General features: G+C 40.6%; 1 protein-coding gene and 1 long non-coding RNA gene across 3 annotated transcripts; one reads left to right on the plus strand and one right to left on the minus strand.

Annotated features, from left to right (window-relative positions):
• Positions 1–650: 650 nt before the first annotated feature.
• Positions 651–5,023, minus strand: LOC149125387 (uncharacterized). Its single transcript, XR_016210415.1, has 2 exons — positions 4,847–5,023; positions 651–905 (listed from the first exon to the last, which is right to left on the minus strand). It is a non-coding gene; the product is annotated as an uncharacterized LOC149125387 (long non-coding RNA).
• On the plus strand, positions 788–24,179 carry LOC100347582 (putative dimethylaniline monooxygenase [N-oxide-forming] 6). Of its 2 annotated transcripts, none has more exons than XM_002715214.6 (8): positions 788–920; positions 6,578–6,766; positions 10,650–10,812; positions 12,240–12,382; positions 13,666–13,865; positions 16,659–17,014; positions 21,015–21,087; positions 23,662–24,179. In XM_002715214.6, exons 1-8 carry the CDS (start codon positions 789–791, stop codon positions 24,002–24,004), a joined length of 1,599 nt encoding a protein of 532 aa, XP_002715260.1. In that variant the 5' UTR covers position 788; the 3' UTR covers positions 24,005–24,179. The 2 variants fall into 2 exon arrangements, with proteins under 2 accessions (XP_002715260.1, XP_089155721.1); XM_089299595.1 differs by having other exon boundaries at positions 13,666–13,739.
• The last annotated feature ends 1,721 nt before the right edge of the window (positions 24,180–25,900 follow it).

The raw sequence follows: 25,900 nt of genomic DNA on the forward strand, positions 1-25,900 counted from the left end.
GTTTCTTTCTTTCCTTGCTCCCTCATTCCCTCCCTTGTTCTTCTCTTATCAGTCCTTCTCTCCTGGGATCTACACCATGAAAAACTCAAGAAAACAGGAATTTTTACTTTAAGAATAATGACTCCTCCCCCTTTCTCACTTTTTATAACAAAAAGACATTGAAGAAAAAGCCATTCTCTTCCACATTTAGAAAACAGCTGGTTCTCTAGGGAGAAGGTGGTTCATCGAGAGGTAAGGCTTTGTAGAATCAAGCATTGAAAGTAAGAAGAGGATATATGGTTTGGTGGATTTAATGCAGAAGACTTGACTTCCACTTCTGACTCTAAGACCTTGAAGAACTCATTTCTTATTTTGGAGTGAGAAAGCTTTATTTGCATTGATTTGGATTGATGATTTTCAAGGTCCTTCCTGCTACAGTATTTAATGTCTACAGTTTGGGAACATTAAACAATCAAGAGAATAAGTCAGTTTTAGTAGGAAGATGCTTTTAAAATTTCGTGGAAAATGGAATTAAAAGATAAGTATATAGTGGCACAAAAAGCCTTTTTAATGCATGCAGTGTTTTTAGAATGTGCACATTCCCATGCCCATTTTGAAGATCCTTCACATCGTAGTATCCCAAAAGTGGTAAAAATGATGAGCATAACCTGTTAATGTTCATCTATGCTTTCTTTTATTGAGGTAAGCATTCCAATACATAAACATCAACTGGTAATTTCTACTGAGAAGCCTCAAGGATTATAGGGCACTCTTGAAGAAATTCTCTCCAGACTCTCCAACAGGCGACCATGGGGAAGAGAGTGGCTGTCGTTGGAGCTGGTGTCAGTGGCTTGGCTGCCATACGGTGCTGTCTGGAAGAAGGGCTCCAGCCCACCTGCTTCGAAAGGAGCGATGATGTTGGAGGCCTGTGGAAATTCTCGGTGAGTGGCACATCACACAACACCAGTGGAAAGAAGTGGGGAGTGAGGGGAACCTGAGTAAAATAAAATCTAATCAGTTCTGGCCAGCACCATGGCTCACTTGGCTAATCCTCCACCTGCAGCGCCAGCTCCAGGTTTTAGTCCTGGTTGGGGCACCGGGTACTAGTCCCAGTTGCTCCTCTTCCAGTCCAGCTCTCTGCTGCATCCCGGGGGGGGGGAGGGCAGTGGAGGATGACCCAAGTGTTTGGGTCCCTGCACTCCCATGGGAGACCGGGAGGAAGCACCAGGCTCCTGGCTTCAGATCGGCGCAGCACTGGCCTTAGTAGCGGCCATTAGGGGAGTGAACCAACAGAAGGAAGACCTTTCTCTCTGTATCTCTCTCATTGTCTATATCTCTCTCTCTGTCTCACTCTGCCTGTCAAAAAATAAACCAGTCAATCAATAAATCTAATCAGTTCTAACTCAGGCATGAGAGGCAGATCACAAAAGCTCCACATCTGGGATTAAAATCTTATCTCCTGCATCACATTGATGTCTGACCATGCAAAACTACCTCACACCAGAAGGGCTTGTCCTAAAATAGGACATGTCTGGCTCATTTAGCATGACCACCTGCATTGTGGAGTCCAGGATTTTTTCTTTATTGACAAACAAACCTGGACAGAGGTCCTGAGATCAGCAGTCTTTAATTCTAGTCTCAATTGTTTGGTTTTCTAAGCAGACAGATTCCAGGCAAGTGTCTTTCTTTCTCGACTTTGAATGTCCATTTGACAAATATAAAGTTTGGAAATCAGGTTACCTCTAGTGTGCCTTCCAATGTCACCAGCATGCGATTCTATAATTAATGCATGTCTTTGGGGCAGGTATAAGTTATTATAAATCATCGTGTGCATTACTTGTGTAGCTATTGAATAGTTTATCAGCTCTTCCACACTCATAAGGGAAAATGACTGTCTTTGTCAGCTGGGTGTATTGTTGTAGAAACAATAGAATCGGGAAATAATCATTATAAATATAATTTCTAAATTTCAAAATACAGGTTTGGAGAAACTTCTAGCCTTTCTATCTTGAATTTCCTAGCCATTGAGTTTGGAGGCAGATGATACAAATGTGGCTTGAGAAGTACTGTATCTACATCATTCATCTTGGAGCCATATTCTATCCAGAGAATATGGGCACCGTGCCCAACCGACAACAGCAGCTTCTTCCAACAGAGGAAGGACAGCAAGGCTGAGACCACATTAATATTCATCACAACATGTTCATTACAAAAGCCTCCTTTAAAAATTTTTTGATTTTGTAATTTCAATGTATTATGTTAAATTTTTATTTCCCATTAGAGAGAAGTGAAGAGTTCACTTTCTTTCATGAAATTCTCTTGTTTATATTTTCTCAGAGAAGTGTGTCTAATTTATACTATATTATATAATGTATCTCTCTTTGCCAACAAATGCTGCTTGCATATACATCCTTTCAGAATTTAGTGCTAGGCACTGAGATGACAAACATGGCACAATCACTCAACATAAATAGGTCCCACTCTATTTGATGAAGCAAGCCATAATATATGTCCACAATCTTTTAAGAGTAAATCAGCAAAAACCCATATGATTGCAAAACCTGTGCTGTAGTAATAAAGATGAGAAACATGAGTTGAATTCACATGAGGCTAAATCTTACTTTGTTTTATGCCACAGAAACTGTTTTGCAGTGCAAAGGTGAGGAACCTTCTTCTGCCAATGGCAGTTTGAATATTTATAACATCATTTGTGAGCCATACAAAATTATCAACTTAGAGTTAGCCTGCTGGCCGGCGCTGCGGCTCAATAGGCTAATCCTCCACCTGCAGCACCAGCACACCAGGTTCTAGTCCCGGTAGGGGCACTGGATTCTGTCCCAGTTGCCCCTCTTCCAGTCCAACTCTCTGCTATGGCCCGGGAGTGCAGTGGAGGATGGCCCAAGTCCTTGGGCCCTGCACCCGCATGGAGACCAGGAGAAGCACCTGGCTCCAGGCTTCGGATCAGTGTGGTGTGGCGGCCACAGCGCGCCGGCCGCGGCGGCCATTGGAGGGTGAACCAACGGCAATGGAAGACCTTTCTCTCTATCTCTCTCTCTCTCTCACTGTCCACTCTGCCTGTCAAAAAAAAAAAAGTTAGCCTGCTATCAATTTATTGAATTTTTTGTACCTCCTGTGGTTGTCTTTTATGGCCATGGGCTATACATTCCGCAGCCCTGAATCACAAATTGTTGCCACAGGTCTCACTAGGAGTGTTATAAAGCCAGGTCCAAAAAAAAAAAAAATCATACATTGCAAAATATATCTGGTCCTTAATGTTTCAGAAGAAATTACAATAAGATATCCCTGGGTGACTGTGAACTCAGTGGACAAGTGCCTTGAGTTCTTGAAAGAGGGCTGACTACTGAAATCTTAGGTCCATCAGTCTTCCTGTGGGGATAGCTCTTAGCTGAGTCTTCAGAGATGTCCTTGGATGAGGGAAGTAGAGGACCACCACGAAACACAATTCCAGAGAGTGCCATTTCTGCCATTTCTTGAGTACCCTGTGAACGGCACCCCTTAATCTTATGTAGTCACTGGCAGTGGGGCCATATGAGGCAGGGGAAAACAGCAATTCATGAAGGGCACAGAGAAAGAGAGCTGAGTTAACCAGTGTAGCCAGATCACAAAATTTATTTAAGAAAGTAGTGACATATCAATGAGATGCAAAGTCAGAGTCTGGCTCATTCACAATAGTCTGTTCTATAAAGTCTTGTGTATAAGCAACAATTCTACTGAAAGGCCCAGTGGGTGATATGAACATATACAAATACTTGAGATTTTACCCCCCTCCTAAGCTATGCAGTTCTCTGTTATAGAAATCAGAGTCAAAGTTTTGAACACCTCACTTCTTCCTTTTCTTAAGAAAAGTTCCTTGGGACAATGTAAAATCTGAAAGGGATTTTTGAAAACTGTTATATAAGCTTTCATCTTGCAAACTTTTCATGTGCTTTTTCAGAAAAATGAACACTCAGTGGGGTTTAAACACCTAGCATGCAGAATATGAGCATGTTTTATGTTCCATACACTTTTTTTTTTTTGACAGCAGAATGGACAGTGAGAGAGAGGGACAGAGAGAAAGGTCTTCCTTTGCCGTTGGTTCACCCTCCAATGGCCGCCGTGGCCAGTGTGCTGCGGCCGGCGCACGGCGCTGATCCAAAGGCAGGAGCCAAGTGCTTCTCCTAGTCTCCTATGGGGTGCAGGGCCCAAGCACTTGGGCCATCCTCCACTGCACTCCCGGGCCATAGCAGAGAGCTAGCCTGGAAGAGGGGCAACCGGGACAGAATCCGGTGCCCCGACCGGGACTAGAACCCGGTGTGCCGGTGCCGCTAGGTGGAGAATCAGCCTATTGAGCCACGGCACCGGCCTCCATACGCTTCTATATAGGGTGAGTCTCATGTCTTCAAAAGACTTCATTGCTGCTTTAATAAGAAATTGTTCAACAAGCACTAAGTTAATATAGTTTTAATTGCAAAAGAGGAAAGCAATGGAACCAAGACTGTCTGGACTTTCTCCCCCACTCATTCATTAGTATATCCATTCAATACATATGTACTGAGTACATTATGTGAAAGGTACTGTTAGGCAGGTACTATTTAGCCAGGCAGGAAGCATTTTAAAAGTAGAGAAAAAAACAAGTATTGGAATAGACGTGAATACATGATCAGGGCATTAAAGACAAAGGGAGCTTGGTGGAAGCAGAGATGATTAGACAGTGAGACAAAGGCGTAATGAAGGAAGCTTTTCACTTGGAACTTGGGTGTATTTAGGCCTGCAGAAGGGGGGCAGATAGGTAGAGATGGAAGGTGGAAGGTCAGGACAGACTGCTAAAATGCATGCTCCACATTCTTGAATCAGCCTGGGACCTTACCCTCAAGTCATTTATGTTCTAGTGGGGAAGATGGGAGATGAACACAGTTAGGATCCAAAGCAGATGGTGCTAACATGCCCACAGCTGCTTCCGTCTCTGATTCTCCAGCAAGCTCTCTCAGCCAGGGGTACAGCTGAGCTTCATTTCTTCTGTACTGGCTCTAGCTACTCCACATATTGAAACAATGAAGACCTGTGCTCTCTGGAGCATTTGTCTGTTATATAACACCTGCCCCCCCCCCCCCAGAACAAACATGCAGGGAAAATCCCAAGCTCTTTCCTCCTTCTGTTATGATTTGCTGTGGCCATGGGTCAACAACTGAGAACTTCATTCAAGACAAAAACACTCCATGGCCTCAGCAGCTCTGTTTCCCAGAGCAGAGACTTCATATTTTTAACCAAACCCTCATCTCAGTCCTCTCTCCTTTCTATGAGCAGCTGACACATCTCCTTCCCACCTTTCCTTCCCAACTCTGTCAACAACAGTCAACAGCTGTGGTTGAACAGAGGAGACTCCATCTGCCAGGCAGGAGCCCCAACCTTCCCCTGAACTCCACAAAAATTTCAAAGAGAATCTAAAAAAGTTTAAATCTCTGAGCTTTGATGTTTATGAGAAATACAGCAACCATGAGTGTTGCTGTAAAGGAAGATGCATTATTTTCAACTTGAGCACCACTGAGTCCTCAGGCAGCCCTCCTACCCCTCACCCCCCAAGACAGAGCTCTCTATCTTTTCCCCAGTTCTCACTCCGTCCTCCAGAGGCCAGCTGGGTTAGGAGACACATAGACATAGACATCCTGCAGCCAGCAGCAACGTGGCTTTCTGTCCCTTTCCAACATTGTGCAAGAATCCCCCCAGGACGCAGGGAAGCAGGGGATGCCAGCTTTTAAATGCATTTTCAAATTGCCACATTGTCACACTTTCATTGTGTCCTTGCCTCAGAAAGGAAATATTTAGTTTTTCATTTAATCTTTGATTGCTTTCTCAAAAAGAAACCGCTTTTCAATTACTCCATGGCTTGGAAACAAAGTGCCAAGATCTAACACATGCTTGGATGCCTCTGGTTTCCTTGTTGTTTTGGTGAGGAGGGAATACCACTTGCTGGTGGGAAGAGAATTCCTCCAGCACAGAACTCATGAACAACAGAAAGGTGGTTCTCAAAGTGTGGTTCCTTACACATGCAGATGCTCAGGCTCTACTCCAGACTTGCTAAATGGGAAATTCTGGGGGTGACATCCAAGAATTGAAGGCCTTGGAGCCCTCCAGGTGATTCTGAGTAGATCAAAGTTGGGGAACAACTTCAGTGCAGGGTTCCTTTGCCAGTGAATATTCACTGGAGTCCAAATATCATCCAAATAGGCTAAAAGTCACAGCCTCCTTTGGATCGTGTGTGTGTGTGTGTATGTGTGTGCTTAACATGAGTGTGAGATCAGATCCAGTGATGGTGTAGGAGAAAAAAAAAAAGACAACTCTAAGGGACACTAAATACAGAGCTAATCTCTAAACACAGAAGTAATACTAGTGGTGTGCAGAGTAAGAGCTTGAATGTGGAGAGAGCACCAGTTCTGTGCCAGGTGCTGTGCAAAGGGCTTTCTATTCTGTACCTTACAGAGAGCCTTTGAATGTTCTTTAATTTTCTAATTTAAAAAGGTTTTTGGCACCTAAGAGTTGATTATGTGCTAAAGAGAACACCATTCTTGGCTTCTGTTTTAACCATTTTTATTCTTCGTAGGACCACGCAGAAGAAGGCAGAGCCAGCATTTACCAGTCTGTATTCACGAACTCCTCCAAAGAAATGATGTGCTTTCCTGACTTCCCTTACCCCGAGGATTACCCAAACTACATGCACCACAGCAAGCTTCAGGAGTACATAAAGTCATTTGCTCAAAAGAAGAATCTTTTAAGATACATACAGTTTGAGGTGGGAGCCTCATAGTTTGTGTTGTGGGTACTAATATGGTTTGGGCTAGAGTAGCAGTAAACCTATACAACCTTCTGTTATAGAAATCAGAGCCATATGTGTGAACACCTCACCAATCCAAGGTTGCCTCAGATGATAAAATATTACTACATTGATGTTTTTCCCTGTTAGATTCATTTGCCACTGGTCTCTGAGAATTTTTAAGACATTAGAAAATGCTGGAGTTACCTAGCCTATCATAGTAAACATTCTACCTTCATGCTTTGGTGTTTTGAATACAACATTCTCTAATGCATATTTATACTTCTGTGCCTTATATGCCAGTAAGTTGCAGTTTAAAAATGTATTTGTTAAGAACCCTGGATTATGAAGACTGTGACAATGTGATTAAAACAGCCATTGCCTTCATCCCTCACCTACCTACTTCATTAGATTTCCTCTTAAAGTGCCTGTAGAGTTATGATACAGAAGCACTGTTTATATCAATGACAATAATGTTTTACAGTTGAATGGAATCCTTAATTGTTAATTGTTAACTGCAGACAGTGTAATGGGAAAAACAATCAGAAAATCATGAATTGGGATTATTTTACATAATTATATTACCTGGAGTTGTTCTAAACATATAGTTTTAAATTCCTCATTATAATTTTTAAAAAATATTTATTTTCATCTACCAGAAATGCAGAGTAACAAAGAGAGACAGTGATAGAGAGATATCTTCCATCTACTGGTTCACTCCCCAAATGTCTGTAATAGCAAGGTAACAGTAAGTCAAAGCCAGGAGCCAGACTTTCCATCCATGTCTCCCACATGGGTGGCACAGACCCAAAGACTTGAGTCATCATCTCCTACCTCCTAGGATGTATTAGCAGGAAACTGTACCACAAGCAAAGTAACTAAGGCTCGATGCATCATTCCGATGTGTGATGCAAGCATCCCAAGCAATGGCTTAACCCCATGTTGTAGCAGGATTCACGTATAGAGACAAGACACCAAGGCCTTTAACAGGAAGTAGTCTTTTAGTATTTATGCCAGCATAAAGACAGGTAGAGTTTTTTATCCAAAACTCTGAGCCCTGAACAAAGAGGAGTATTTCTTATGTATGATTTTAGCTTCTTTGTCTTCCTCATATGGTTACATGCATACACTGGATGAATATAAGAATTGATACAACAGTGTGCATGCACATATATTCACTGATAATGTTTCTTTTAGACACCTACTGAGCTGTACACTTTCTATCATGGGTTGACATCATTGCTCGGTGCTAACACGCAAAAAAATCCAAGCAGATAGTAACTTCACAAGCAAGCCGATGACAACCACTTTTCATTCCCAAGACAGATTCCTCCCTTTTTCTTCTTTTGACTTTTGGAAGGCTTTTACCACACCTTTTATTATGTCAGTTAGAAACGAGCATAATTAGAAGACAGAAGCCACAATACCCCCAATGTTGTCAATTTATTCATTTTTTTTCATTCCATTCACTCATTTTATTGATGAATTTCCAAATGGGATAAGTAGTGTCATTTTTTTAAGATTTATTTATTTATTTTAAAGTCAGAGTTACACAAGAGAGAGGGAGTGGGGGGGAGAGAGAGAGAGAGAGGTCTTCTATCCGCTGGCTCATTCCCCAGTTGGCTGCAACAGCTGGAGCAGAGTCAATCTGAAGGCAGAAGACAGGAGGTAGGAGCTTTTTCCAGTCTCCCACGCAGGTGTAGGGGCACAAGGACTAGGGCCATCTTGTATTGCTTTCCCTGGCCATAGTAGAGAGGCAGATCAGAAGTGGAGCCCATATGGGATGTCAGCACTGCAGGAAGTGGCTTTTCCACCATGCCACAGCGTTGGCCCCCAGTCCTGTCAATTTATAGCAGCAATGTCAACAAATGTTAATGGAGTTCCTACCATCAGCTTGCTTTTACTGTATGCTGTACATCAAAAAATGAAGTCCAAGACTCAGGCCTCAAGAAACCTATACTCTAATTGGAGGTCAAAATAAATATATATAAAACAGTAACAATTAAGATTCAAGTAATGATTTAAATGAAAAGAGAAAAACTTAAACAGGTGTCTATAGCTTATAAATGAAATAATGCTATGGAAATCATGCAACAAGAGTCAAAACTTTGGAGAGAGTTATCTTTCTAGAGAAGGTAAAATTTCAGTTGCATTTGGCAAGTGTTTTAGATAAACGAATGGCTCAAGTCAAAATGGAGGTATAAATATGCCCTACTCATTTTTATAAAAGTGAGCAAAGCAAATTGCTGAGGATGGAGATATATATGCTGTGATTAGATACGGCCACATAAATCAGTAAACCAGTGTGTATTGTGGAAAATCCAGGGTGGTGGTATGCAGAGCTGATGTGATGACACCACAGCCATCAAAGATTCAGCTTCACTCTTTTCAATATTAGGTCTACATTATCAAGTTAGCTAACAGTTTAAAACAGTTGCTGGAGCTTCAGCCGTCATATCTACCTCCTTGGGAAGAAAAGAGAGGAAGGGATAAAAGACAAAAAGATATTCTCCCAACTGAATCAGCCTCCTTTCACAAAGCTTCCTGGAAAGCCTATCCAAAATTATATGCTTATGTTTCATATGTCTCTCTGTTTGCATAGGAGCGTGGGAAGTCTATCTCTTTTCCAAGTACACTGTTATCCCAAACAAAATCTGGGTCTTGTTAGCAAGGAAGAGGGAAGAATAAATACTGAGGAATCATTCAGCTGTTTTTGTCTAAGAAGAAGTTGTGGGAATATTAGAAAATAAAACCAAGAGCGAAAATTGCAGCAAAATCGTGTAGACTTTAATTATAGCATGAAATGTGTAAATAAATCCTAAAGTAACAAAAACAACTTTGAGCACAAGATGAAAATTTAATGTGGTAGATTGATTCCTCTCTGCCTCTCTCTCCCTACCCTCTGTAACTTTTCCTTCAAAATAAATAAATAAATCTTTTAAAAAATGCAGTCCTTTAAAAAGGTTCATCTAAGAAGCAGAATGAAGCACAGCCTGTAGGAAATTCAGTAGTCCATGCAAGGGAGAAATAAGGACTTGAACCACGGCTGTGTTAGCAGCCATGGAATGAAAAAAAAGATTCCAGGAAATATGATAGTTTAGATATAAAGCAAAGATGGAGAAGCAAGCCAAATAACTAAGGGTTTGAAGTCTGGGTGGCTGGAAGCATGAAAATCAGAGCCAGTTTTGAGGGGAACATTAGTAGGTCAATAATGAATATGCTACATTTGAGAAAGCATTGGTAGCAAAAGGGAGATCAAGGCTGGATATATGTATGTGTTCCTACTATGGAGGATATTAATATGTACAATGGGGAGTACCTACACAGGGCGAAAAAGAGACCACAGGTAGACTCTTGAGACATTCCCATATTTACTGAGTTGATGGAAGGTGAAGTCAGATGATGGAGCCATGTTGGGGTAAACTAGCAGGAAGCAAGCAAACTAGATTTGTTGCATGGCATTCTTCACAGTTACTCACTGTTATTTACTCCCCCTAATCAACCACCAGGTGTCAGTGAGTAAGCATACCCCCAGTGAGTAATTTTCCTGGTGAAACTGGAAGCTAAGATTCAGTGTGACTCCATATTAGTATCTTTACACACATTTCTAAGTGACGAGGTGAGTGCATAATGATTATAGGAACTTTGAAAGAAAAGAAGAACTTTGAAAGAAAAGAAAAAAAGGCGGAAAGAAATTCAAAATGTTCATGTAATAAATGGAATTCAAAGATTAGCTTATTGTGGTACAAAGAATTTTTAAATCTGTACATAGTTTTCTCATAATACACATTTTCCAAGAATTTTTTGAAGACTCTCAGAGAAATCCAAATAAAAAGATTTTTTTCTTCTGGTTTTCTTTAAGACCCTGGTTTCCAGCATACAAAAAGGTCCCAGCTTCTTAGTCACTGGCCAATGGGTTGTTATTACTGAAAAAGATGGGAAGCAGGAATCTACTATTTTTGATGCTGTAATGGTTTGTTCTGGACATCATGTGTATCCTAATCTACCAACTGGTTCCTTCCCTGGTAAGTTTGGGAACTATACAATAATCTGGGAACTTACATGTAAGCATCAATGGTTGAAACAGATCTTCCCATAAATTGTAGACAATGAATTTCCTTAAGATCCTAAAGGTTCTTTAAAAAGTTTAGATCAAATCATATGCTAATTTTAGTAATACATGACATCCTAAACCCCTATGTTAAAAGAATCAAAGATCAGCAAATCAGAAATCAGACAAAATTCTTGTTTTTAAAGAGAACTCATATAAATATAAGTCCTGATGGCACCCCATGGTATCTGAGTAGACTTATAAGAAGTCTAGAGTCTAGCTGCCAAGTGGTTTCAAGGAAGTCATGTTTTGCATATATTATTCATAGGAGAAACTTAAGCTTCTTTTTTAAAATATAATTTATATTTTTTAAGATTTATTTATTTTATTTGGAAGTCAGAGTTACACAGAGAGAAGGAGAGGCAGAGAGAGAGAAAGGTCTTCCACCCACTGGTTCACTCCCCATTTGACCGCAACAGCTAGAGCTGCACCGATCCGAAGCCAGGAGCCAGGATCCTCCTCTGGGTCTCCCATGTGGGTACAGGGGCCCAAAGACTTAGGCCATCTTCTACTGCTTTCCCAGGCCACAGCAGAGAGCTGGATCAGAAGTGGAGCAGCTGGGACCGGAACTGGTGCCTATATGGGATGCCAGCACTGCGGATGGCAGCTTTACCTGCTATGCCACAGCGCTGGCCCCACAAAACTTAAGTTTCTAATTTCTTTATCCACAATTTAGAAATGCACTTCAGAAATCTCAGTGACTTATGAATGTTAGTATGTATACATGTGTGCACACACAAGTGCATTAGTAACACACTCCATTAAACCCAACACTTGCAAATATCATATAAATACAATGCATTGAAGCCTTCCTTACTTCCTCTCTTCCTTGAAACAGGAACAAGTCCACCCAGGGTTACTACAGCCCCCATCTCCATGCACAATGATCATAACCCAAGGTTAGTAAAAAAGTTTGAGGTTCAGAAAGAATAGATTGAATCTGTTGATGCAAAGGGGCAGTTTCTTCAGCAGTTAGGACAACGGGATCACAGCACTAGGCTCAGCTCCTCATTCCACAGGTTCTTTACCACATCGTTGTCTTTATTTCACATTTAAAATATGGAAAGCAGTAACTATATTCAAGAATAGTAAACCATTGTAGCATTTATTATTAAACTATTTTTACAGATCTAGCCTGTAGTAAGTCTTCAATAACTATCAGCTATTAGTACTATCAAAATACAGGTTATCATATCTTCAGATTTATTTAGGGCACTAAAAGTAATCATTTAGATTTTTTAAAATTAAGATTGGTAATAGAAGGTATTAAGAACACAGTTAAAAATTGTACCTTCGTAATTTCTGAAGATCAACTCAAACCACTTCCTATGTTTCACTTAGGCCTAGACCAGTTCCGAGGCAACCACCTCCACAGCAGGGATTATAAGGGCCCAGAGGCTTTCAAGGGAAAGAGAGTCCTTGTGATTGGCCTTGGGAACTCAGGATCTGACATCGCTGTTGAGCTCAGTCGTCTGGCTACACAGGTATGCAGCATAAAAGGTTTGGAGAAATAAACCTAGGGAAGGCTGCGCCACTAAGTCAACAGCCTAGACACTGGGGCTGGAGTTTGCCTGCTGTATGTGCCTTCTCGGTCAAGGAGGACTTTGGGCATTCCCCAGGTGAAGCAAGGCAATGGGGCCCATGCTCGTTAAGGTTCACTTTGTTAAAACCAGGATTAAGTATAGGAATGTGTGCATGTGTAAACCAACAAAAGTGTGTGTCATTTTTGTTTGTTTGTGATCACTTCCGAGTAGAATGGCTGCTGATCAGGCTCTGTCTTTATTTATTTAACACTATTTCTTGTCACCTACCATACATGGGGTATTATGTTTACCACCTAGAAGATTTGGAAGGTATATGAAACTTGAATTTGCTATCAGTAATTTGTTCAATAACAGGTACTCAATATTGGAATCTTTATGTATAAGAACTAAACTAGGAATAAACACAGAAGAAGTTGGACTAGTTCCTGACTTCCAGGAGAAACTAATGGATGGAGGTAGGGTGACAAGTACAGGAGCCATCACAAAAAGAGGTCATGAATCTTCCAGTGAAATTAGGAATGACAATAACAACCACATGAAAAGAGAATTTAACTTGGATGCAGTCAAGACTTGCTACAGGATTCCAGGCTGAGTCACACATGACCAGTGGATCCTAAAGAGAGAACATATTTTAGGTAAACACGTACTTAATCAATAAATCTATAAATGGAAATAAATAAAACCTAAAGTATTTTTAAGCTGAATATTCCCTTCAGTTATCCCAAAGATGACAAAACAAACAAGGAGTCAGTCTTGCCTCAGAACATAGGTTGATGCTGGAAGTCCTAGGGTGTGAGTGTGTAGGCAAAGGGACACCAGGCACAGAGAACAGAATTAAACTCTTGGATTCTTCTCAGCCTAATTTCATCTGGAGAGTTAGCCACATTTTCCCACTCAGCCCATCAACCACCCACACCCACCACTCTTTGGGCACACTGGATCGGTGATCTCTACCAGACCTCTCATCTTGGGCTATGAGTACAGGAAGACTGAATCTATCACAATTAAATACAAGAGGTGTGGCTCTAATTCTCTCCACAGCTATGCACCAGTCCTCTCCCTAGTTTCATTTGCGGACTACTGATCCAGATCTAACTCTTTTGAAGTATTCCCATCTGGAAATTGAGGAAAATGCATAGAATTGCCCAGAGAATTGTGTCTCATTTGCTTATTTCTTACAGAGTGATATTGAAATCGAAATCTGTGTTGCCTTTCCCCACCAGGTCATTATCAGTACCAGAAGTGGTTCCTGGGTCATGAGTCGAGTTTGGGATGAAGGCTACCCTTGGGATATGGTGTATGTTACCCGCTTTGCATCGTTTCTCCAGAGTATCCTCCCATCGTTTGTCTCTGACTGGTTATACACCAAGAAGATGAACACATGGTTTAAGCATGAGAACTATGGCCTGATGCCTTTAAATGGGTATACAAATCACATGTATTTTACATTCAAAAGAGAGCACTGGTTCAAGTGAATAATTTCTGCCTAGATATTACTTCATTGAGGCTAGTTGGATTAAATTGGGGACTGTATGGAAGAGACAATATACCCAGAGATCATGTAGGGAGTTAAAAATCTTAATGAAATTAGTCCAGTGGGAAAGGAGTATGCAAGAATCCAAAATGAGAATGGGTAAGTGATAGATCACTCTGACATACAGAATTCACATATGATAGCTACAAACTGTTGCAAAGAACTTGGAGGGTCATACACACTGAAATTGTTTTGAAGAATCTTCTCCATGCTTATGGGTAAAGAGGGATATCAATAATAATACCAGCTTCTCAATGTTGTAGTGATATCCAGTAAGACTATATATGAAAATTATATATATTTATATAAATTTATTTGCAAACTATACAAATACACAATGTATTTAGTTTATAAATTATAAATTTTAAGGCTGGCGCCGCGGCTCACTAGGCTAATCCTCCACCTTGCAGCGCCGGCACACCGGGTTCTAGTCCCGGTCGGGGCGCCGGATTCTGTCCCGGTTGCCTCTCTTCCAGGCCAGCTCTCTGCTGTGGCCAGGGAGTGCAGTGGAGGATGGCCCAAGTCCTTGGGCCCTGCACCCCATGGGAGACCAGGAGAAGTACCTGGCTCCTGCCTTCGGATCAGTGCAGTGCGCCGGCTGCAGCACGCCAGCCGGGGTGGCCATTGGAGGGTGAACCAATGGCAAAAGGAAGACCTTTCTCTCTGTCTCTCTCTCACTATCCACTCTGCCTGTCAAAAAAAAAAATTATAAATTTTAGTAAAGCTTTATAGATATTGGTTCCTTTTTTTAATTTATGTAAGGTAAAAAGAAGCTCATGTATTTCAGATATAGATTTAGGAGTGTTGTGATAACTCCCACCCTACTCTCCCTTTTGCCCAGGCTCCCAACATGCTCCTCCTTCCTTATTCTTTCTTTTGTGATTCTAAAGATTAATTAACAAAATAGTTAATCAACATGTAAGAAATCTCAGAACAAAAGTACACACTTCCTGCACCCCTGAAGCCTGGATGTTTTTGCAGGACAGGCAGGAGGCACGGAACATGTAAAGCATTGGACAGTCACAGACCTGATGTGGCTCATAAAATTCACTAATTTATTTCATTATAGAGACAGCCCCAACACTTACTAATGAGGAAAGTATTCTGGGTAGGGGAATCAGTCTATCAGTATAAAAAAATATTTAAATTGGCAAGAAAAGAAAGGATTCACTAAGAAATTTTATCTTCTGGCCCATATTAGCCAAAAACTTTTATTATGTTTAGAGAAACAAGTTTTTAAAAAGTAAGAAGGAACTGTAAATCAGAACAGTAAACACCAGGTTTAAGAGCCAACCCTCATTCCAAGCTGCTTATCCTACTCAGTCTGTAGATTATTGTGTCCCTAAAAACTAAAATACATATATATATATGTATATATATATACACACACATTTTAAATTCCGTTAATCTAATAAAAGTTCTGAAGTTTGAGCTAGTTAAGATATTTATCTTGTAAGGATAACTGCTAGGAATATTTTGGCTTTGCCACTGAGACAATTAAAACATGATTTTGGATATCCCCTTATACTGAAACCCAGGTTCCCTCTCCAGAAAGGTTCCAGTTACCCTAACTGGCTGCTGACACTTTCTTACTTTTCCCTTCGTTGGGGAGGGGAGGAGAACAGGGAAGAATCCAGGTTTCTCTGTGATCCACCTTCTAAGGAAAAAGCAGAGGTTGCAGAGCTACAGAGGTGGAAAACAGTGTGGATGTAGAGATAAATTTCAGGATTTACAAAGCCTGTATGTGAGGTACTCACAAGAAATTCCAGAACCTTGAAAGGATGCTTCAGTCAAAATGAAGTATGTTGTCATGAAAAATGCCATTCCTAGAATTTGGACAAGTCAAGTGCCATTTCAAAGTTCTCATGCTTTCTTTTGTGACCACAGCTGATGAAAGAAAACCAAACATGGCCACAAAACATTTCACCACCATCAATCTGATTTCCTCATGCAAGACTTTAAAGTTACAACAATAGCACACTTATAATACAATGGCACTTCACTAAGTACATGGGAAAATGGAATTAAAGGCAAGTTTATTTTGGTGCAAAAATATTTGAACTCCATGCGTGACTTTATATGACACACTTTCTATTTTGAAGACCTTCATTTGCATAGATTTCATAACTTTTTGCACCAAAATAAACATGTATTTTAAATTCCATGTTTTGAAAATTTTTAAAAGTACCTTGTAATGTTATTTGCGTGTGCCAGGTACTGTTTTAAGTGCTTTATAGATTATTGTTAATTTAACTTTCACAACCCCAAGAGGAAGATTCTACCATTATCCCCATTATACACATAAGTATAAATTAATAGATGGTAAAGCATGGAGCTAGTTTATAATTATCTTGGGACAACTGGTTCCCAAGTTTGTACTCTTAACCACTTTATTGTGTCTAGAATTAGTTTTGTATTCATCTTTTTGGTGAATCCTCAAATTGTATAAGTACCTATAAGAGAATCTGCAAGTTTCCAGGAACAAAATGGACAGCTCAAACAGATATTCTTAAGGACTGTAACAGACAACAGGAAAGGAATTGCCACAGTGTGGAGAGTTCATTGCGCCTTATGCTGATGTTTAATTTTTAGAATTTGGTTTCAGTGCTGTGGACTGTTGTAGGTATTTCTCAGAAATGAAGTATTTTACAGCAAGAATGTTTACCTCTTGTTTCTGCACAGTCCCTTGAGGAAAGAGCCTGTGTTCAATGATGAGCTCCCAGCTCGCATTCTCTGCGGCACTGTGTCCATCAAGCCCAATGTGAAGGAGTTCACAGAGACCTCAGCCATTTTTGAGGATGGGACCATGTTCGAGGCCATCGACTCCGTCATCTTTGCAACAGGCTATGAGTATGCCTACCCCTTCCTTGATGACTCCATCATCAAAAGCAGAAACAATGAAGTTACTTTGTTTAAAGGCATCTTCCCGCCACTAATAGAAAAGCCAACCTTGGCGGTGATTGGCCTTGTCCAGTCCCTTGGAGCTGCCATCCCCACAGCTGACCTGCAGGCCCGCTGGGCGGCTAAAGTGTTTGCAAGTAAGTGGATCATTCTGTCTTTCATTTATTTAGTCAATGAGCATTTACTGAGCACCTACTGTGTGCCAAGGAAACAAAGTGAATAATACAAACATGCTCCTTGGGCTCACAGAGCTTAAAATTGGTGTGAGAGAATGAACAATAAGGGAAGTTTGTAGGTATTCTCAGGGAAGGGCATTGCTAGGTAATGGGTTATTCCAAGAGGAGGGATATGAGGAAAAATTTGAAGGTGAAGACCAACATGAAATATGTGAGGAATCAGAAACATTTTTGTGCAAGGGAATGTAAAGTAGAGGTAAGGAGTAGCAGGCCAGGGAGGAAGATCTGAGCATAAGCTATGCTCTCATAAGCTATGGTAAGGAAATTGGGAAAATTTTTCAAGGCTTTAAGAGAAGGACTTCAGTGGAGTAACTGTATGTCAAGGTAGGATGTTGGGAGCTTGCTGGAGATCACATCAGAATCACAGTGTCAAACCACTGCATCTCTACAGTTAATCTTCTCCCCTCTCCCTCCACTCTATCATGTCTGCTCTCCAGGGGCTACAAGGATGCTTATGTGAAAATACCAAGAATATGAAAATTACATCCAGAAAAACATGTCTCAAATAAGTTGATTTAATTTAGGACATTTATATTGATCTTTATTATTAAAAGTGTCCTTTTACTTTAGGTGCAACTTATCTAATGTAATGTTCATAGAAACTTATACTGTTGATAATGAAGAAAATATGAGCCATTTTCAAAATGTTCATGGGAAATAAATATTAGGAAAAAAAACTATGCATGGACTTCAAAAATTTTTTTACCAAAATAAATTTACCTTTTATCAACACTTATTTATTTTAATGGCAGAGTTACAGAAAGATAAGGAGAAACACAGAGAATGAGAGGCATATCGTCAATCAGCTGGTTCACCTCCCAAATGGCTACAAATGGCCAGGAATGGGCCAGGCCCAAACCAGGAGACTGGAACTCTATTTAGATCTCTCACATGCATGACAGAAGTCCAAGAAGTTGGGTCATCTTCTGCTGCTTTCCCAGGTTCATTAGCAGGGAGCTGAATTGGAAGTGGAGCAGCTAGGAGTCAAACCTGTGCTCATACAGAATGCTAGTGTCAAAGGCAGCATCTTAAGCCACTACATCATAACGCCAATCCCAAACTTATCCTTTAATTGCATTTACCACAAACTTTTTGGAGTACACTCATATTATAATCATGGAATGTGTGTATATGTTTTCTGAAAATATTGTGGACAAATAAGTTTTTATTTCAAATGTACCATGCAGGGCTTGTCATGAAATCATTTGCAAGGGTGCTCCTCTGCAATACTTCTATTGTCTTTTACTCTTGAAAGCCACAATATTGCCAAGGTGCTGAAGTTTTATGAGAATATTTGGTGCAGTTAATAAACTTAGGAAATTTACATGAAGAAAGGAGTAATTTACTCACTCAGCAAATATGTATTGGGTACTTACTATGTGCCAAGATCTGTCTTGGCACTTAGGATACAATCTTAAACAGAACATATCCAAATTTTCATCACTTTGTTGTGAGATGCCCAGCAAATATCTGACCATAAAGTTCTATTAGGCTGAGACGAGATGCCAAAGAAACTGGGAAGTGTTCATGCATTGCAAATGTCATAGCAACTTTCTTGCATCATTTTAAAGGTAAGTGAGCTACAGGCATACTAAATAAATTAATAAAATAAAACAACAAAACAAAGAAGACAAGATCAGACATGGAGTTTATTATTTTCCATAATTAGGGTGTCAGGTATTAGAAAATAATGATAGTAATAAGTTTTGAGACAGGCACATTACAGTGTTTCATTACATTTCAGCCAAGAACAGTTGATGAGGTAGGGAGAGCTTAAATCTGACCTACTGAGCTACAATATATCTTGTGAGTTAGGAATGTCTAATATTTGGTAGAAACCATCTCATCTCATTGTTCCCATCTACACTTCTCCCTTATACTGGAAATTTTCTATCTATACTATTGTTCCTTGTCTGAAATAGTGCATGTGGCTAGTGGTATATTAAGCCTGTGATTATAGAGTAGACTGAAATTATGTATTTGCAAAATTCAAAGAAAAAAAGAAGGAAGGAGGAAGATTGAGGATGGGAGAAAGGGAGAGAGGGAATTATGAATAAAAGCAATCTTTTATTTAAGGAACACAAACTTCATGTATTTCATAAGTACAACTTTAGGAATAAAGTGATTCTTCCCACCATACCCATCCTCTCACCCTCCTCCTCCTGCTGCTCCCATTCTCAGTACCATTATCCACTAAGATCCATTTTCAATTAACTTTATACACAGAGGACCAACTCTGTACTAAGTAAGGAATTCAACAATTTGCCTGAAAAATAGCAACAAAAACTGTTCCTCAACAGTGGAGACAAGGGCTGTTCAAAGTCATTGCATCTTGAAGTTAATTTCACTTCTTTTTTTTTTTTAAAGAAACTTAACTAACTTTAAAGAAGCACCCAAGAATGATATATCTTTTGCAAGCACTTAGACATAGTTATAATACAACTATTTGAGGACAGAGGTCCTGCATGGGAAGTTAGTGCACAGGGACTCCTGTTATTTTTTTTTAACAGGCAGAGTTAGACAGTGAGAGAGAAAGAGAGAGAGAGAGAGACAAAAGTCTTCCTTCCGTTGGTTCACCCCCCAAATGGCTTCTATGGCTGGTGTGTTGCACCGCGCCAATCTGAAGCCAGGAGCCAGGTGCTTCTTCCAGGTCTCCCATGTAGGTGCAGGGCCCAAGCACTTGGGCCATCCTCCACCTGCTTCCCTGGCCACAGCAGAGAGCTGGACTGCAGGAGGGGCAACCAGGACAGAATCTGGCGCCCCAACCAGAACTAGAACCCGGGGTGCCAGCGCCGTAGGCAGAGGATTAGCCAAGTGAGCCATGGCGCCAGCCTCAGTGACTCCTGTTGTTAATGTAACAATTAACACTCTTATGTATGACCTCAGTGATCACCCAAGGCTCTTGACATGAACTGCCTAGGCTATGAAGCCTTTTGAATCCACAAACTCCATCTATATTTAGACAAGGCCATAATCAAAATGGAAGTTCTCTCCTTTCTTCAGAGAAAAGTATATGGTTATCTTCTTAGAACTGTACTTTTGAAATACATGAAATTTTTTCTCTTTATGTAAGTAAAACAATTCAGGCTGGTGCCGCAACTCACTAGGCTAATCCTCCACCTTGCGGCACCGGCACACAGGGTTCTAGTCCCGGTCGGGGCACCAGATTCTGTCTCAGTTGCCCCTCCTCCAGGCCAGCTCTCTGCTGTGGCCCAGGAGTGCAGTGGAGGATGGCCCAAGTACTTGGGCCCTGCACCCCATGGGAGACCAGGAGAAGCACCTGGCTCCTGCCATCGGATCAGCGCGGTGCGCCGGCCGCAGCGCGCTGGCCAAGGCGGCCATTGGAGGGTGAACCAACGGCAAAAGGAAGACCTTTCTCTCTGTCTCTCTCTCTCACTGTCCACTCGGCCTGTCAAAAAAAAATAAGTAAAACAATTCAAAAAGAATTCTTGTAAGGCCAAAAAAAGAATTTTACAAAACTAAAACTCTCTTCTGTCCCTGAACCTGCAGGTTCATTCAAGTCTCCTGCTTCTTTTCATTTAACTCATTTAATCATCATGTACCTGAGAGTAAACAATTTCCCCAGATTGTTTCTTGATGGAAGGTTTGCTAAGAGGATGCAGAAAGTACGTATGAGATGTATTGAAGCATATGGGAGATTAGGCCCCCGTAGTGTTACAGTAATAGATCGGTGAGCTACTACCATGTCGGAGGTTATGATCTGTCTACAGGCCAGTTTGCCCTTCCCAGACATGGTCTGTTAAATTCTCAGGTGTTTTTCTGTGGGTTGTTATTCTCCTGAAGATAGTTTTTCTAAACAGAAAATCATTCAGTCACTTAGTCCATAAACAATAATGAATTCCATCACTTGTTATCAAATATTTCTTCTTAAACTGTCCAGATTCATGTACCCTGCCAACAGCAAATGAGATGATGGCTGACATTGATGAAAAAATGGGGAAGAAACTCAAGTGGTAAGCAGTTGCCTCCTAATGAAACAAACAGCCTTTATGTTGGAACACATTATACATTCTATACCGTCACTAGTCCGAGTTCATGATTTTGGACAACACTTGCAATAACTGCAAAGTATTAGATGAATAAACAGTCACCACAATTCTATAACTGTAGAACAGGGGTTCTCTAATGGGGACAACGTTGCTAAGCATCTTTCAATGCAGAATACAGTCCAACAAAGCAAAGAATCATCTCGCTCAAAATGTCAGCAGCCTGACAATCTATTGCCCAGCGTGGTGACAATAGCCAGCAACCTCACTCTGTGCATTTCAGGACAGCCAAGAGTTAAAGGTTTTAAATGCTCTTTGAGGCCATCCAGTGGGGCTAAGTGTCTGTGGACCCCTCAAATTTTGGTAGGATGTCCTGTGCAACCAGGCTGCAAGCCATGGGTGGGAGGCTTGCTTTGTGACCTATGGTCATTTTTCCCCGCTACAACACCCTGTTCTGTATGTATGAGCTTGTGTTTTTAACTAGATCTTCAATCTATTTGCAATTTTCCACCCACAACTAACAGAGTAGAGGGTTGAGCCCACCTAAGGTGAATTAGACTTTCTCTAAGAGACCCCCCCATCTCCATGTGACCCAAGTGAATCAGCATACAGTATGTGAAACTCTCATCGATGGGTACCCCTAGTAGAAAGACCCAATGAAAAGACAGTGAAGCCTTAAAAACTTTGTGCACTTCCTGAAAACCAGTGTCCCACTCCAGGCACTCCATCTAGTCTCCTCTTGAGTGATATGCTTCACTGTCACTTTGCAAAACAAAATATAGTTTCTGGGTTTTTTTCCAAATTTTTTCTTGGCTCTTTCTTTCTACACTAAGCTGAGGAAAAGAACCCACCTATGACTACCCTCCCTGCCATGATTTGTAACACTCTCAAAAAAAAAAAAAAAAAAAGTATTTGAGGTGATATTTAATTAGCCTTATTTAACCATTCTACAATGTATACATATATCAAAATGTCACATTGTGTCCTCTAAATATGTACATTTAATTCTCCATTACAAATATAAATAAATATTTTAAAATGTCAACAGTGCTGAGGGTGAGAAGTAACTTTATAGTTTTCCCCCAAGCTCCTTCTCTGCTAGGCACATGTGTGCCAGCACGTAGACTAACTGGAAATTGCATGATGTCTTCCAGTTTTTGTCATAAAAAAGCCAAGTGAATTCGCTTGTCCTAGTAATTTCTATGAAAATTATACTAACTCTGATGCATCCAAACATGTGTTTTCACATGCATCATAAACGAGATTTGTTTTTTTTTGTTTTTTGTTTGTTTGTTTGTTTGACAGGCAGAGTGGACAGTGAGAGAGAGAGACAGAGAGAAAGGTCTTCCCTTTGCCGTTGGTTCACCCTCCAATGGCCGCCGCGGTCGGCGTGCTGCGGCCGGCGCACCGCGCTGATCCGATGGCAGGAGCCAGGAGCCAGGTGCTTTTCCTGGTCTCCCATGGGATGCAGGGCCCAAGCACTTGGGCCATCCTCCACTGCACTCCCTGGCCACAGCAGAGAGCTGGCCTGGAAGAAGGGCAACCAGGACAGAATCCGGCGCCCCAACCGGGACTAGAACCCGGTGTGCTGGCACCGCTATGCAGAGGATTAGCCTAATGAGCCGCGGCACCGGCCCATAAACGAGATTTGTAGAAAGTAATTTAAGTGGTGAGATATCAGATATTTCAATATACTCTTTTGTGTTATTTTCATATTAGTAACTCCTTTTCAAATGATATGCCAAATTAAGTTGAAAGTATCATTAGTTCAGAGTTGCATTAATAAATGACCACGCTGGAACTTTGTCTCCTCTTTCAAGCCTCGAGGCTCCTAGATAGTTATTGGCTTCATGCTTACAGAAGAGAAAATGTGGGATCCTGAGATTCAATAAAACCTCCCATCCCCACATTATTTCATCCAGTTCACAGGACAGAGTTCTCAGAGGTAGGCACTCCTAAGTGCTAAGACATCGTGCAGCCTGATGCCCTTTCCTTTAGAGACCAGTAGAGACAAAGAGGAGGAAAAGAGACTTAACATCAACTTCATTACCTAAATAAATAAGCTTTTCTTCAGGTTTGAATGAAACAAATGAGGCCAAACTCCAAATAGAGCAGGAAGCAATTTATGTTAAATTGCAATAAATTGCAGAACATGAAAAACATACATAAATTCAATTTTAAGCAAACCAATATAAAAAGCTAAATGTTGTGGCAGACTTCAAGCAATGTCATTTAACTAGTAATTGTGTTTTAAAGAGTAAACTAAGTTTGTCAGTCACATGGAATTGAGGGTCGTTTTCCAGCAGGCCATACAACCAGTGGCAAGAGCCCAAAATTATGTCCAACTCAAATAGGGAATAGGAAAGAAAAAACACTTAACCAGAGAATGAATAATAAATTCAATTTTATAGAAACAAAGAGGGTGGGGAGTGGATATAATTGGAGACACTGACTGATGATTTTTCTGCAACAAACAATAAGAAACAAATGCTTCTTCTGCACCTGTGACACTCATTGCATTATATTCTTTCCTTTCCTCAGGTTTGGGCAGAGCAATACCTTGCAGACTGACTATATCACATACATGGATGAACTGGGCTCATTCATAGGGGCCAAGCCTAATATACCATGGCTCTTTCTAACTGATCCCCAGCTGGCCCTGGAGGTGTTCTTCGGCCCTTGTAGTCCATATCAGTTTCGACTGATGGGACCAGGAAAGTGGGATGGGGCGAGAAACGCAATCCTGACGCAATGGAGCCGGACAGTGAAGCCAACCAGGATGAGAACTATTTGTGAAGCTCAGCGGCCCCATTACTTTTGTAGTTTGCTAAAAATGCTTTCATTCTCAGTGCTCCTTCTGGCTGCTTGGCTTGCACTTTATTAATGAGGGAATCCTTTAGGTGTCAGAGTTCAGCCTAGTAGTTTTCTTGCAGAATGCAACCCATACCCATGCACACATAGAATCCTCTTTCCCTTCCTGAGGAATGAAAATGAATCCTGGCCCATTTAAATAGATGTATAAATAAAATGGAAAATTCCAAAACTCTCTGTTTCTGATGGTAATATGTCCTCTAGAAACCTTTCCACATGCTGACTTGGCAAGTTGGGAGTGCTAAGATAAGAAAGAAGGTGGGAGGATTGAATAGGCACTGAGCACAGATTTTCAGGCTAAACAAAATTGTAGCTTTAACTCATCAATTATAGCATATCAACCAATGAGTTTTCCATAATGGAAACTGAATTGTTAGACAATTTGACAGTGTTTCAATATGACAGATAAATTGATACCAATACAACTTATGTAAAATGAACAACGTGCTTCAAACATTAAGTATACTGCCAAAACTCTCTTGGGAAGAAACACAAAGCCTGAACAGAAATAACATCAGGACAAGACAGCTTCACTGGTGAATCCTACCAAGATTTAGGAAAATAACAATGCCAGTTATGCAAAAACTCTTTCAGAAAATTGAAAAAAAAAAAGAATACTCCCTGCTTATTGTATGAAGCTATCATTACCCTGATAACAAACCAAGACAAAAACATTAGACCCAATGAAAGCATTAAATTGCAGATCAAAATTCCTCACAAATATATATGTAAAGATTCTTTAAAAATGCTTACGAATATAATTCAACAGGATTCAAAGTGAATAACATATCATGACCAAGCAATATTTAGTTCAGGAAAGCAAAGTTGATTTAGTAGTCAAAATAATTCATGATATTTTATAAACTAAAAATGAAAAACCACATTATCATCTCAATAGATGCAGAAAAAGCATCTGACAAAACCTAATACCCATTCCTGATTGAAAACAAAAAACTGTCATATGGTTGGCAGTGTGGTACAACAGGTTAAGCTGCCTCCTGCAATGCCAGCACCGCATGTTGTTCCAGTCCCACTGCTCCACTTCTGATCCAAGTCCCTGCGAATATGCCTAGGATCCAGCAGAAGATTGTCCAAGATGGAGTTATAGGCTCCTGGATTTGCTTTGGTCCAGCCTCAGTCATTGTGACCCTTTAAAGTATGAAGCAGCCGATTGAAGATCGAAATCTCTCTATATCCATCTCTCCTCCTGCCTTTCAAGTAAATAAATAAATAAATGCATCTTTAAAAAAAAAAAAACTCTCAGCAAAGTAGGGATAGAAAGAAACTTCTTCAACTTGGCAAACAACAACTATGAAAAACCTACAGCTAACATCATACTATCACACTGAATGGTGATAGACTGAATGTTTTATTCCTAAAATCAGAAATAAGGCAAGGATGTCTACTCCCTCCAATACAACATTGCAATGGAGCTTCCAGCCAGTGCATTAAGGCAAGAAGAAAAAAAGAAATAAAATACATCCAAATTGGGATGGGAGATGTAAAACTACCATTTTATTCTTAGTGCTATGTATTGAACAGAATTTGGCTCCCGAAATTGATGCAAATGTTTAAACTCTGATGTCTTAGTATTAAGGGTCGATGGAGTAAGAGAGACTCGCAATAACTATGGTGTCTGAGAGGTGGATCTGGAGGGAAGACTGCACTGGGGCTTGCCCTCAGAAGACAGTTCCCAGGAGAGGGCTGGTTATCTAAGCCAAGCTGAGCCTCGCTTCTCTGTGCTTCCTGACTCACCATATGATTGTTCCTGCATTCCCACTCCGCTGTGCCAACCTCCCCAGACACCTGACCAACAGAGAAACCCAATCCTGAATATGAACCTCTAAACTGCATGCTGAAATAAACCTTTTCCTGCCTAATAAGTTCCACTTGTGTATTTTAGTTAGTG

This window comes from Oryctolagus cuniculus, chromosome 7 (genome assembly GCF_051225735.1).
Source record: "Oryctolagus cuniculus isolate XC-2025 breed Fujian yellow rabbit chromosome 7, ASM5122573v1, whole genome shotgun sequence".
Taxonomy (NCBI): domain Eukaryota; kingdom Metazoa; phylum Chordata; class Mammalia; order Lagomorpha; family Leporidae; genus Oryctolagus; species Oryctolagus cuniculus.